General features: G+C 48.6%; 1 protein-coding gene across 7 annotated transcripts in view; it reads right to left on the bottom strand.

Annotated features, from left to right (window-relative positions):
* LOC126529920 (fasciclin-2-like) overlaps positions 1 to 15,509 on the bottom strand; it is a 170,674-nt gene that overhangs the window by 96,425 nt on the left and 58,740 nt on the right. For all 7 annotated transcript variants that reach the window (XR_008612295.2, XM_050177375.3, XM_055070118.2 and 4 more), the window contains exon 2: positions 10,646 to 10,811. Coding sequence is in view for 6 of the 7 variants with exons in the window: in XM_050177375.3 (XP_050033332.1) it covers positions 10,646 to 10,811 (166 nt within the window). In the remaining variant the exon portion in view is untranslated. The remainder of the gene's footprint in view (positions 1 to 10,645; positions 10,812 to 15,509) is intronic.

Raw genomic sequence — 15,509 nt, 5'->3', positions numbered from 1 at the left:
TCCACCCAGTTCTACACAGGGATCAGGTACCAGGCCTCTCTTTCTTGTGAAGAGAACACAAGAACTTTTGTGCGGGTTGATTTTATATCCATTTTGGTCTGCCCACTTGAACACCTTGTTTAAGCCCTGCTGTGCCTGTCTTTCACACACTGTAGGGTTGCAGGATTTGAAACCTATCTGTACATCGTCTACGTAGACGGAATAAAAAATGGCTGGGGGCAGTGAAGAACGAAGTGTATTCATTTTAACGATAAAGAGAGTGCAGCTAAGCACGCCTCCCTGGGGTACACCAGTTTCCTGCGTAAAAGGACGTGACAGTGCATTACCGACTTTTACACGGAAGGTAAGATTTGAAAAATAGCTTTCAATTGTGTTCAGCATATTTCCACGGATGCCCATTCCCGACAAGTCTTGCAAGATCCCGTAACGCCATGCTGTGTCATACGCTTTCTCCATGTCGAGGAATATTGATAGGAAAAACTGTTTATGAACAAATGCATCACGGATATTTCCTTCAATGCGCACAAGATGATCGGTTGTCGATCGTCCTTCCCTGAAGCCACACTGATTGGGATCAAGCATATTGGCGAGTTCAAGGAAATGTATGAGTCTGCGATTAACCGCTTTTTCGAAGAGCTTACAGTTACAATTTGTAAGAGCTATCGGACGGTAACTTGCCGCCAAGGAAGGGTCTTTACCCTGCTTAAGAACAGGAACCACAATCACTTCTTTCCATGTGGATGGGAGGTATCCCGCAGCCCAAATAGTGTTGAAAAGTATGAGTAGTGTAACTTGTGTCTCAGTATGTAGATTTCTGATCATGTCATACATGACTCTGTCAGGTCCCGGTGTAGAGCTTTTGCATGTTTCAATGCAGCTCTCAACTCGGCAATACTGAAAGGCCGGTTATAGGGTTCATTTTGTCTCGATTTTCTTATTATTGGTTTACATTCTTCTGTTTGTTTATATTTGAGAAAAAATTGTGAATAATTCGTTGAACTTGACACGTTCTCAAAATGCTCCCCAAGTGAATCTGCCTGGTTTTGCAGGGTATCGCCTAGTGTGTTTACCAAAGGGAGGGAATATGTTTGTCGCCCTCTAATCCTATTACCCCTGTTCCAGACTCTGGCTTCATCTGTGAACGAGTTTATACTCGATAAAAACTTCTGCCAGCTTTCTCTCCTGGCCTGCCGGCGGGTTCTCCTGCCTTGGGACTTTACTTTCTTAAAGTTAACAAGATTCTCCGCAGTGGGAGAGGCGCCTAGCAAACCCCACGCTTCGTTCTGTTTTTTACGAGCGATCCTAGAATCGTCGTTCCACCACGGGACACGCCGTTTGCACGCCAGGCCATTTACTTCTGATATGCATTTATATGCGGCATCTATTATGAAGGCTGTAAAAAACTCCACTGCAGCATCAATTCCTAACGAGGACATGTCATCCCACGAGATGCTAGAAAGAGTTCGAAATTTCTCCCAATCAGCTGTCTCAATCTTCCACCTAGGAGGTTGTGGTGGATATTCGTTTTCTTTAGGTGATCTTAGCAGTATAGGGAAGTGGTCGCTCCCGTAAGGATTGTTGATAACTTCTCATCCGAGTTCAGGCACGGGAAACTAGGCTAAGATCAATTGAAGAAAAGGTTCTGTTTGCAAGACAGTAATATGTGGGTGCCTTCTTATTCAGCAGACACGCACCGGAAGAAAAAAGGAACTGTTCAACGAGACGACCTCATGCATCGGTACGAGAGTCTCCCCACAAGCTGCTGTGTGCACTGAAATCGCCAAGAACAACATAAGGTTCTGGCAATTGATATATAAAGGATTGATATTCATGTTTGTTTAATTGGTAATGCGGGGGTATGTAAAGCGAGCAAATGGTGATGAGTTTGTTTAGGAGAACAGCTCGAACCGCCACTGCTTCGAGGGACGTTTGTGGCTGCAAACGTTGGCATGCTATGCTTTTATGAACAATGGCAACACCGCCCGATGATGCGACAGCATCATCGCTATCTTTGCGAAACGTAACATACTGTAGGAGAAAGTTTGTGTGTTTCGTTTTTAAGTGTGTTTCCTGTAAACACAGCACTTTTGGATTGTGTTTGTGGATGAGTTCTTGTACATCATGAAGGTTTCTAAGGAGACCTCTGAAGTTCCATTAAATTATCTGTGTATCCATAATGGAAGTAAATAGGTGCTGTGTGTACAGAAACAAAAGTATTAGTTAGAGATTTCAGAGATTAGATTACAGAGCTCTTTCAAGGCCCTGTAAACGGGGTCTTGCCCTTTCTGGAGCGTTCGAGGGAGCCTCGCCGTGAGGACAGGTGTAGTGTCCATTGCCTCTTGTGAGGCGCCGGACACATGCTCTTGAGAGCGAGAAGTTTTCCGTGAGAGTCCTGCCTCGGAAGGCAAGACCCCTGCGCCCACCAGCCCGGAGGTCGATGGGGCTCCCTGAGGGATTTGGCTGCGCCGGCTGTTGCCAGCGCTGGAAAGGGCCGGGGAGGTAGGGGCAGCCTCGGCTGCGCCCACCTTCGGAGTCGATGGCCCCGGGCGTCTGCTGGGTTGGCATAGCAGCGTTTGCTGCAGCCGCCGGGGGGGGCGGCGGATGGCGTCACTGCCGCCTCACTGGGTGTGGGTCGGACAGCCGCCGGAGACCGTTGTGGCGCTGTCCCCTGACGCGCCACATTGGCAAAGGTGTGCTTTGGCAGGAAGGATACCTGCCTGCGTGCCTCTTTGAAACTTGTGTTTTCTTTTATTTTAATTGTAACTATTTCTTTTTCTTTCCTCCAAGATGGGCACATCCGCGAGCATGCAGCATGCTCCCCATCACAGTTTACGCAGTGGAGAGAGTTTACACAAGATTCAGAGGTGTGCTCATTAGCACTGCATTTCGCGCAGGTTTGGCGGTCTCGGCACTCTGTGAACTGTGACCTAAACGCTGGCATTTAAAGCATTGCAGGGGATTAGGGATGTATGGTCGAACACGAAGCTTGATATACCCGGCCTCAATAGACTCGGGCAGAACACTTGTGCTAAAAGTAAGTATCAGGTGTTTGGTCTGTATTTCCTTATTGTCAAGCCACATTTTAATTCGTTAAATGTTGATGACGTTCTGCTCACTGAAGCCCTCCAGGAGTTCTGCTTCAGTCAGCTCCAAGAGATCATCATCGGAGACTACACCACGGGTGGTATTCATAGTACGATGCGGAGTTACTGTTACTTTGGCATCGCCAAATGATACAAGATTGGGTAGCTTTTCATATTGCTTCTGGTCTCCAAGAGGAGATCACCGCTTGCCATTCTGGATACTTTGTAACCTGTACCAAAAACTTGGGTGAGACACTTAGACACGAGGAATGGTGAGATTGTTCGCACGGGTTTGTCTGGTTGTTCGGAGTGGACTGCATGGAAGCGAGGGAAAGTTTCTTTTTGACGGGCAAAAAACTAAGACATCATCGGTGCGCCCCCTCTTCAGGGAGCGATCAGGTAGTGGGGGAAAGAAAGTAGCCATAAAAGATTGTAATTTTGGCAGTAACGCCAGCCACCCACCGTGGAGTCCTACAAGGGGACGCTCCAGGGCCTGTGAAACACGGCCTGCAAACGCCAGCTGTACATTACAACTATAACCAAATATGAAATAACCTAGGTTGGCTATTCAGACAAGGTTAACCCTTGCTGCCTGGAAGAATTGGAAGTAAAGGGAAGCCAGGAGAAGACAGTAAAGATTAAAAGTGAGAAAAAGACGAAGGCTGGAGGGAGAGAGAGACAGGAAAAGGCAACTACCGATTTCCCCTGGGTGGGTCAGTCCGGGGGTGCCGTCTACGTGAAGCCGAGGCCAAAGGGGTGTGCTGCCGCCGCCGAGGGGCCGTAAAGGTCCAAACACCCGGCATTGGCTCAACCCCCAGGATCCCCTTTTCCCCGGACACGGCTAAGCCGCGCACGGTTAGACGCGGGAGAGTCCAACCCTCGTGTGCTTGGGTATGTGGTGTCGCAACACACCAAACACCTGCTGACGCAGACGCCCCTGCGGGGTTCTGAAGCAACGAATTTAGGCAAAATATTCCAATTGGAAAGTTGTGGAGCGGTTTGCAAAACGTTCGATTAAAGTTTCTAACTTTCTATTAAATATAAGTTTTTTTTTTTCGTTCACTGCAGATGCCCGCGGAATAAAAAAATACCCCGTACATGCCCACTTACGCGCCGTGATTGCAGTGCTCCCAAGTGTTGGGAACAAAATCTGAATATAAAAAAATTGTTCCTATAGCGAAATACTTTCACAGTGCTGGTTATCACTTAACGGTACAAAACGGAGGTAATGTTTCGGAATAATGAAACTCTTAGAGAAAAGAGCTACGACCTAATGGAAGGCACCGCACGCAAAGTTTCGTGAAGCCTGGTATAGAAAGAACAAAAAACGTCCAAGTGAACGTACTCGAAAGCTTAAAGTAAGTCTTCAAATTTTCTGCACGCTTTCACGAGGAGAAACAAAGCTTCTTACGACAGATTCGACGATCGTGATTAGCCACAGTACAGCCAGACTTCCTCGCCTAGTCACCTAGGGAAGACAAAGGCATTCAAGCGTATACTTTTGGTGCAGTGAGAAGTGCTGACGTGTCCTGATGTGAACTCAGACGTTTCATATGCTTCTGCAGAGCGTAGGCTTCCGTATCTGGTGCCAGCGTAAATAATGTAAAAAACCATTTTCCTTCATTCCTACTAGCGGACATACTCGTCAAGGGGCTTGGTGGATCCCTAGCCATAACGCTACCTCGAGCAGCAACACCAGGCGAGGAGGCAACGCCGGACAGAGGCAGCCATCGGTGAATAGAGCCCATAGAGTATTGGCTGAACATGACAACACTTGCACGGGCCCTACGATTGGATGAAAATGACACCTGTACGGGCTCAACAATTGGCTGAAAATGGCATAACCCCGATGGACTCGAGGAGCTATATAAGCCCGAGAGCCACCGGGAAGAGAGACTTTCTTCTTGTCGCGGGCCACAGCGTCCGATTTGCGGCCGGCCGTAATGATGGCGCCACTACTGTTATTTAGCCTTTTATATTCCTGTACATAAATAAATGAACCTTCTGCTCGCAAAGTCCGCCTCAACGTCGGCCAACTCCCGCACTCAACGGCAAGATGAAATAGATCAAATAGCGTAAGCATGAGCGGCAGGACAGGTGGCACAGAGCTCAACCAGACAAGCACAGTTTATATTGCAGTGACCAAGCGTGGTGGCTTTGATAAATACCGTTTCGGATCTGCGGTCATGGGAAAAAGTCCGGAGAACGGACGGAGAAGGGTTCTTGCATCCGAAATTTCAGACGTTCTTGTACATTGATTCTATGGGGCACGTGGTGGCGCCGCCCCGAAGCCGTCCGATTTATCGGGTCTCCGGAAAGTCGGCCGTTGACTGTACAATGGCGACTCCTCCCGCGGACACGGCGTCAAAGACGATCCGCTACAATTCCTCTCCGTTACTTGAGCTTTCGTTCCCATTCAATAAAATTACAGCTCATTTTCCCGGATAGCAAACAAATTCCCAGAGTTTTCCCCGAGTATTTCCAGACTATTGAAAATCCCCGAGAATTCCCAGCTTTCCCGCAACGGAAAATGGTGGCGCTTCTTCCTCGCTTGCGTGCACGAGTCGCGATTGCCCGCTCACCCTCGTACGCTTCCGTTCGCACGTACAACAGAGGGCGCGCAAGCAAGGGCAACCCTAGAGTATATGCTACCTTTGGTAGCATATACAATACGACCCTATCGCCCTTCGGCCTGACACGGAACCACACGGCGACGGCGGAAACGCGCATAGAGCGTCCGTATAATTGCCATCGCTATAAAACATTTACTTAGATCACAACTTCGTGGCCATAACCCCGTATTCATTTGTCACTTATTGACTCATTATCTTTACTACGAAGATGTTCTGAATTAATTTTATTGCTGTTGCTGCGTAATAATTTGCGAGCAACGCAGCTTCGTTGCGCAAAGCTGTCAGAAGAACAGCAATGCTTATGACCATATTACTATATGGTCATTCGATCGTCCACTCATTCTATACTAATGGACGTGTTATTTCCCACCTGTACAACAAAACATCGGGTGTCATGCAACCTAGTTCCCGTTGGACAGTACACAAACTATGTCGCCAACAATAGGTATCTTCGGGAGCGGCCCACGTATGGGGAGTGCTTAACGCCTGCTTCCCTTTTGCTGCGGGTCGGCCAGATATTGCACTATCTTCAGGCCGGCCCGCGGCGGAGGTGAAACACTTGGCTTTTCGTTTGAGAGCTTTGACTGTCGTCAGCATTCGCTGCCATTCCATTTTCACAGAGTTGAATGGTTGTCAATCTTTTCACTCCTTTTGGATGGCGGTAGTTATGGGCATCTCCCGGGGCGTGAAGGCCAGTTTTCTCATCGATTCGACGCCCGCCCGATTAACTCGAGATGAGTTCAGTTGTCACCATCTATTCAACGATCAAGCGCCTCGCTGTTGCTTTGTTAGTTCAACTTTCTTTGTTTAGACTGATCCAGGGACCAGGAAAGGGATTCGGTTCGTAGTCAGCTGGTCTGTATGCTTGTGGAACAAGTTGCGGCCGGAGAAAACGCGAGTTGCGTGTAACTCTTCCTTTTGCTTCATTATTTCCTCGAGTGACGGCTCGCCGCGATGCTGGCAGATCTTCGGAAGCATATACCCGTGATATGGGTTAGACAAGGTGGAAAATAAAATAATGCAAAACAGCATCCATCATCAGACCCTGCAATAACCGTTAAACCCATAAGCAATACGACTGTCACCCGTTACCTCGTCTGGCTTTTTCCTAGTTGTACAGCACTTTTCGAGCAAAATTGGCAACTGGAAACAAGTCAGAAGGAGCTGAGAAAATAAGCGATCTACTAAGGTAGAGAGCCAATGCAACAGCCAAACAGGGAGGAAAAGCGAAAATTGTGAAAATATTTATAGATCGACATCTTATTTAAAAAGGAAGTAGAGAAAACGCCGCCGGATGTGGACAATAATTCCGTGTGTTTTGAATTACGCTTGTACAGTTCTGAATCGAGCCGCTTGATGAGTCACTTCTTTGCTGTGCTTATGTGGGTGTTTGTCTAACCTTCCGCGGTGGGCGCAGTATGTCTAGAACCACAGTGCCCTGTGCTCTACGCGGTTGTACGGGACTGGCGGCCACGCACCGTTACGCAACTTCCCAAATAACAACACGAGTCGGTTTTGGCACTTTAATTGGTAGAGCAGTAAAAGAGGGATCCAAAAGAACCTGCGATTGTTCCGGAAATATATATTTCTCTGCAATTCCTCCAGAGCTAATTAAAAAAAACGCTACTAGAAATCTTTATTACGCAGTTTCGCTTGTTAACTTATTCTTGGCAAGGTTCTTCCTGCGCATCTTTCGAGCGCGAGTCCATTTGATGTGGTTAGTTGTTTGCCAAGGAGAGGTGCATCTCACAGGCGTACCTGTGAGATCCACGTTATTCCGATTTTCTTTTGCGGGTTTTCGCATCTGTATGGCGAATGGTGGGCCTTGTTCACAATTGTACTAGTAAATGTACCTCCACCCCCTCATTTACAGAGAAAAGTTACCTTGGGTAACTTTTCTATGCAGTACCGCTAGTAAAAAAAGTACCCCCCCCCCCCCCCCCCCGCCGAAAAAAAACGGAACATCTATGTTCCAATACGTGCGAAGCGGCAGAACATTCGATTAAAAAAAGAAAGACCGAGACAGAAGCATGACAAGCCGCTGTTTGAAAGTATTAACAAAGCGAAGAACGAAGAGCAAAACACACTGATACTGATTTAATTCACAAGCAGAACAACTTGGAACAGTTCCAGCCCCTATTCTACAGTACAAGCCCGTACACGCGGCTTGCGGAGTTTGGACGAGGCGGAATGAGCTCAGAAAGCGCTTACGCGTCTTCGGAAGCTATGGCGAAAGTCGTCCGCCCATTCCCGGCCTACGATACCCGCCGAAACAGAGGTTCGCTGAACTGCACCGGCGTCCATACTGAGGCAACGGTGGCACCCGAGGCAAGCAATGGGCGCGTGACCACGTGTTCAAACATGGTAGCGCCCACGCGATCACCGTAAAAAGCGTCTATACCGGAACACGCTAAAACTATTGCGAATGTTACCGCGTGAGCGGCGAGCGAGCTGCCGCGGGGCTCCAGCGCTTTCTCCTCACAGGGGGCGCCACAGCGGAGCCGAGCGTAAGCCGAGCGGCACCACGCCCGCGGCACGGTGTGAGCCGCGCGTGGTGCGATCGGATGCGGGAGGAGAGAAAGGGTGAACGCGCCACGCGAGGCGCGCACTGCTGTTGATACACCGAGGCCGACACACCCAACAATTTGCACTTCATTCGGGTCGGACTTCCGGCAATGCGATCGCCGCTTCGTCACGTCTCTGCGGGCGGGAAGGAAAGCCGCAACAATGGGGAAGAAAGTCCCGACACAGCGCGGCGAAGTCGCGCGGCAGACGGCAAAGGTCTCCCGCGGTGCTCTCGACGCACGGGGAGCGTCGTCCGTACGAAGGGCCGCGACCGAGGGGGAGGCTCGCTGGTCACACGAGGCCACTGCAGCGCATTTCGCAAGCCAGCTGCAGATCGCGCGACGCCGTCAGTTGGCCCTCGTAAGGACGCACAAAAGGCACCCGAAATCGCCCTACGTGTAACGCCCAGCAGAAGACCGGTTCCAGCAGACGACCGGAGAGCCGAGGTGAAAGAGCGCGCAAGGAGCGATGCCTGCAAAGTGCAAGTGCGTTCACTCTCGTGCTGAAATATCGTGGAGCTTCATTTAGTGAATTGCCGACCTTCAGGAAAAGCCCGTGTCCATCCCTCTCATAGTGGCGCACCTTATACAAAGTGTCAGCATGGGCCGCTGTTCCACGTTTCTGGGGAAAATGCAGTTTCAATACACGCGGCCGCGGATTTGACGCCAATGTGCGTGTTTGCCGGAGGAGAGGCGCGCGTAGGAGACCGTCTCTAGACTGAGCTGCACGAAATTACGGGAGATCTATTCCAGCTAGTTGATTACCTACGCTGGCAAGGGCACTGAGGAGTGAAATGGAGGATCGAGCACCAAGATTCGTGGCGTGCTCAGTATTCTCATCTTATATTTATTTCTCCAGTCCCTGCGCTATGCCAACACCGCAGAAACGTTGCGTCACACGCCGACACGTCATGCGAGAGCCGTATTGGCGGCGAGGAGTTACGGAGTCGCCATCTATCGGAAGCGCCTCGCTGGCGTAGTATGAAGGATCACGCGGCGCGCTCCTCATAGGTTTTGCTGTCAGCGCTCACTGAAAACACCACGCGCGAGCTCTCCCGGACATTACTGTAAGTACTTTCGAAGCGAGAGAAGTTTTTTACTGTCTAAATAATAATCTTGGGCAAACTGAAAGCACAGAATCGTTTACAGACGCTATCTCTTTACCGAATACGTACAGTGAACGCCACTGCGCGCGGTCGCCGCGATGGAGTCTCCCGAACCGGCTTCTTGCGTGAAAGGTAGCCAAACGCTGAAAGTAAACTATGTGAAATATGTTATTATAGTAGGCTGTCTGTATAACCAAATGGGGCATAACACAATGGAGCCTCAATGCAGCGATCGCACGGGCTCGCAGCGACCGACTGCGCGTCTTCATGCATGTCCGCGCACAATGTTTTGCTTTCGCTGTGAGCGCGTTTTCGCACCGTGCCGTGAGCTTCAGTCCGCAGCATATGCGCATTTGACAGTACACTAGCAACCATTGTTGCGTGGGCGCTATCAGAGCTGTTCAAAATAATTTCATTGTAGAGACTTCGACGCATACGGGGACTGATGTGCCGTCGCGACGATTCAATCTTTTTTTTTTTTCTAAATTCTTGGACGTTTCCATATTATTCCTCCAGTTGCGTCGCACTGTGTGTTTATCGGTGTTCTCAGCGTGCGATTCCCGCTGCTTCATTTTTGTAATCCAGTGCATTAATTCATAACACGTACAAACATGGCCATATGCCATGCCTTTGTTTAATGTGCGTCTTACCACTCCCTTTCCATTCCAGTGAACTTGCCAGTATCTATAGCATCGACAAGTTCATAGAGCAAACCGTCATGACATTAGTCGGGCAGCGGACTCGGGCGAGCGTCTCAGCGCGCGTTTTCCGAACATCGCAGACCCGGAGCCGTAGCAGAAATCTTCCTCGCGTCTGTGCTTGCTGCATACCCGAGTTGTAGCCGATGACTGTTTGCCGGTTTTATGTTTTGCGAGCCAAGCTTCATGCAGCTTCTTGTCCTGCGGCTACGTGTGAATAAGGCTGACACCGGGCTCCGTTGCGTACGTCCGGCACTGCGGCACCGAGCAGTAAGTAGCCTACCATGTTGCGCGCCTTCAAAGGCAACCACTACCTATTCTAGTGCTTTCAAGCGTAGCAAAGGAGACACTCGAAGCGGGAAAATATCGCCACTAAATGAGGACCGCAGCGTACGAGGGAATTTAAACTCGTTTTCAGCTCGCTTCGGCGCTCTCGAAGCAGCCGACGCGGCCGCTATGTCCACGTGATCCCTAATAGCACGTCACGCCGACGGTGGCGCCAGCTTTTCCAGTGGTGGAGCTCGAGGCCAATTCCGACGGGTCGAGCGAGCGCGCACTCACCCGGTGATCTCCTGTCCGTTGGGGCCGGTCCACTTGAACTCCGAGAACTCCGCCTCGCCGGCGCCCTTGGTGCAGAAGAGCACGAAGCCTGTGCCAGCGGGCTCAGTCTTGTTCTCGCCGATCGGGTTGATCACCAGGCTCGGCTGGGTCTGGCCGTACGACGACGCTGCAAAAAAAAAACAAAAAAAAACAACGACGTACAGAAGGTCAGGTGATGACAGCACGCTGTCATTCCACAAGGACAACTAAAGAGGAGCTAACTGGACACAGGCATTAAAAAACACGCACACACGCAGTCTGTCAGAAGACATCGCACAGACTGAGATGCCCTTCCACGAGTTTAAAATAAAATAGCGGAGTTTTAATTACCTGCTAGAACCACAATCCGATTACGAGGCGCACCCCAGCGAGGGAGTCCGGATTCATTCTGACCACCTGGGGTTCTCTGACGCGAACGATGCACGGCACGTGGGTATTTTCGCGCCCACCGAAATGCGGCCGCCACGGGCAGGATTTGATCTCGCAACCTCGTAGACGGCAGCGCAACGCCAAAGACACTAAGCAACAACAGCGGGTGTCGCGAGATTCGATTAAGCCACACGCACAATACCCGTTGAGAGAAGCTCGCACTGCGCGAAAATTTGTTTACACGATATTCTCGACGGTCTTGAAACCTTATTTACATTTTATCCGTGCAGTAATGTTAGCCTGAACTGAAGTACTGGGACAGGCCTAAAAAGGAGGACGCCGTGCAACATGCGGGCACGTGACGGGCAATACACTGTCTCCACAGAAAGAGCACCAAAGCCAGCAGGATTTCAGGACGCACGACACGAGAATTACGCGATTAAGCAGGTAGGTACTGCGGAAGTCGTCTTGCCAGTCTAGTTACATTACCACCTCCGAGCAATTTATCGCCAGCAGACGAGAAACGAGCTCTGCGACCTCCTCCGCAATTTTCGATAAGTTCGAAGGTCGTTGGTGTGGACTGCCTGCTGAGGCGTGTTAAAAGCTGCAGTGCTCACGTAAGGAGGCGACACAACGCCGTCTCTTGACTGCTGCTTTCCGTCGGAGCCTCTACACGTTTTGACATGAGCACGTTCCATCCGACGTACTGCCGAATACATTGGACTTCACCGGCACCATATTTAACGTCTTCATTTCGAGCACACCGCTGCGTACTCGCCGAGCGACGTTTAGGAACACTGTAACCATCCGGACAGCTGCCGGCTTCGCAGTCTTACTACCGCAGCTCCCGCCTGGCACGAAACGATTTGCAGGCCAATGACGAGGACGTGTATTCCATTTATGGCACAGATCGGGCAACGACTGCCGAAGGCGACGCCAGACGATAATGGCAGCGCTGCGATTCCCTGGCGTTCACAAGCGACCAGAAACGGCGCCGACATCTTCACGTATGCGCTCGTGGAGATTCTACGAGAGAGCGCAGCGCGATAGCTGCACACCCGTGGCAGTAATAGAAGCTATGCCAAGGGTGTGATCACGAGTTTCTGTCCACAGCTCCGAAAAATGCGCGAGTTGAAGGGCTCCAAAGGAAAGCGTTGACGGAAGAGCGGATGTGTGTACTCCCACGAACATGTGATGGTGGCAGCCAGCGAAATGTGATTATCTATCTGTTCACGCAAGGCTGAGAAATCACAGGGGTGCGCGTATAGCACACGAACACTTGTAACAGCGAACAGAATAAATGTCGTATTCGATTCAGTCTTCAAGTCGGATAGTCAGTATGTATTAGTACTAATTAGAAACGTATAAATCCTGAAGTGTGCGCAAGCAAACAAAATCGGGGCAAAGGTGCAATAAATTTCATTCGGGTGGTCATTTAGTAGATGCAAAACTAGAGAAGCTGCGTAGTTGAGCATACTAAAGGCTGTGCTCCAATATTCATCGTAGACTGCTAAGTAGAAAGCTCAGTGGACAGCGGCGATCTTAACTCACGTTCCGATTCTGAGGAAACCGACAAGAGACATAGCTTGGCGAAGACAGGATTCAAATAAAGAAAAGAAGATGCAGGTTACTTGGCTGTGTAAACAAGATAGCAGCTGAGCAGAAGCCTTGAAAACTCGACGGGAAGGTCGCCTCAATGGAAAACGTAATCACACCTTGTTATGCGCTTAAGCTACGTCGCGTTTTTCATAGGTCCACACACCCAAAATGCTAAAATACAGCGATAAAATGTGTTTTTCTTAGCCTTTTCATATCGACACGAGGTGGCGTCAAGTAGCAGAAGAGAACTAGGAAGCTTACCAGCAAGTATGCGGCCTGTATGGTAAGCAACGCAGCAACAAAGAACGTCAAGCGGAAAGTGAGAGAGGCTGAGATAATCTCATGGGTGGTGGCAATGGAAAAGAAACCTGCAATGATAACTACTTAAGAGTAAAAAAACGAAATCAGGAAAGAAACTACGATAACGCAAAGGGAAGCTCATTACTTTTCGAAGAGAGATCAGGATGCCTTAGAACACGCACCTATAAAGCGAGATATGTAAGACATAGTAAAGAACTATGTCTGTTTTTGTTTCCTGCTTCCTATGTTTGTTCCCGAATGCGTACTGTTGCAAATCGTGATGTTAAGAACTGAAATAGCAGTACTACAAATATGGTTAATTACGTTTTTTTTTTTTTTTTTTTTTTCGCCCAAACTGTGTTGCTCATGCTGTTTTTATGGTTGCACATCGTGTGCTTGTTTTTCCTAGCTTGCGGTGTATAATTCTTTTTTCTCGAACTTGCCTCATAAATTCCTTGTTCAAATCCCCCTCCCCCACTTTTTTTTCCTTTTCTCCCTATTCTTACGCTGTCCTGATTGCTTCGCTGGGGCGCAGATTGCACAGCAGTCAGGGCCTTAGGCGCATGCTAGCACCTTTAGCCCTGACGCTTCTGGTTTTCTGTAAGCTAACTGGAGAACTTCTGAATAAAAAAAAAAGATAAGGAAGAATAAGCATGTGCTTGCAGCGGTAAAGCTAGGGAAACGATGGAGCATGTTTTATTAGAATGTGAAGATATCTTCCCAGCGGTCGGTTTAGGAATCACTGGCCTCCTGAAGCCCTTGGGTTCAGCGAGAGCAGGAGGAAAGTAAACGTGTCCGCAACGGAGATTAGTAAGAGGCGATTGGAGGATTGGTGGAAGTAGGGAAACGACAAAAATGGAGCCGTACAAAAACGAAGTTCACTATAGGGGTTCAGAAACTTTGTTTATGGAAATTCATCGTGGGGTTATTTTTTTTCACTTTCTTTTCTTGTCTATTTTAACATAGGTAGGACATTAGACAATAAAATAAGAGCTTGGCACAACCCACTACCCCGCTCCAAAGGGGACGCTCATAACATCCATCCATCGATGCATCCATCCAGACGGGTCCAGATGTCTCATTACATGGGCTGAAAGCCATGCGCGGAGACTGTCCCCAATGCCGGCCTTAATTGAAACGCACCCATACATCGCTCACGAAGCCAAAACCAAAATCATTCGCATTTTGCAAATAGTACTGGGTATGCGAACAAAAAAAAGCGATTGTACAGGCAATCCCAGAAATCCAGTCTTGCACCATCGTGGCTTAAATACAAACAGTGCGACAAAGAATACCAAGAGTTACTTAAATCCAGTCGTCGTCACTTTTTCAACCACGACCTGTCATCTATGCTGACTAACAATCCTCGTAAATTTTGGCAAGTAATAAATCCAAGCAATCACCCCGATGTTGTGCTTACCGATCCCACAGGCGCCACTGTTCCCGAGTCAAAGTGTGCACAAATATTAAACAATGCATTCTCGTCTGTTTTCACCCGCGAGGACGTCACTTCATGCCCAAACGTAGGTACACTTTCCGATATCATCATGCCGCAGATAAATATTACCGAGTCCGGTATCATATCACTAGTTAATAATCGTAAGGTATCATCTGCATCTGACCACGTTGGGTTCAACAACAAGTTGCTTAAAAGTACATCGCAAAGCATTTCGGGAATCTTGTGCGCTCTTTTTTCACAGTCATTATCATCCGGCCAAATTCCTAATGACTGGCGTACAGCCAAGGTCATACCAATTTTTAAATCTGGCGATCGCTCATCACCGCTTAACTACCGGCCTATTTCGTTAACTAGCACCGTTTGCAAACTACTCGAACATATCATACATTCTCAAATCATAAAACACTTAGAAGAACATAACATAATCTTCAAATACCAGCACGGCTTTCGCAAGGGATATTCATGCGATGGGCAACTTGCAGGGTTTACTGATGACTTGCTTTCATGTATTGACGCTGGCTACCAAGTCGACGCAATATTCTTAGATTTTTCCAAAGCTTTTGACCGCGTTCCTCACCACAGGCTACTACTGAAACTTAAACATTTTAACATTGACGCACAAGTCATTGCATGGATAAAAGATTTCTTGTCTTTTCGAACTCAATTCACAAATATTAATCATTGCAACTCCTCTTTTATTCCTGTCACGTCCGGCGTTCCACAAGGGAGCGTGCTTGGCCCTTTGCTTTTTCTAATTTACATTAATGACTTGCCTAACTGCATGTCGTCCAGAGTAAGACTGTTCGCCGATGATTGCGTAATTTACCGTACCATTTCTACTGACACTGATCATCAAGCTTTGCAGTCAGACCTCAACGCAATAAACAGATGGTGTTCAGACTGGCAAATGACCCTAAATCATACTAAAACTAAGTGCATGTCATTTACGCACTCCTCTTCCCGTATTCCAACTTCATACTTTATAGGTAACAATGTTGTCGAACTTACTACCACGTACAAATACTTAGGAATCAACTTGCAATCGGATCTAACATGGCATCATCACATCAACGTTACTCTTGCATCTGCTAACCGTAC

This window comes from Dermacentor andersoni, chromosome 5 (genome assembly GCF_023375885.2).
Source record: "Dermacentor andersoni chromosome 5, qqDerAnde1_hic_scaffold, whole genome shotgun sequence".
NCBI classification, from domain to species: domain Eukaryota; kingdom Metazoa; phylum Arthropoda; class Arachnida; order Ixodida; family Ixodidae; genus Dermacentor; species Dermacentor andersoni.
Note: the sequence above shows the minus strand (reverse complement) of the source record. Positions and strands in the feature narration are given on the sequence as shown.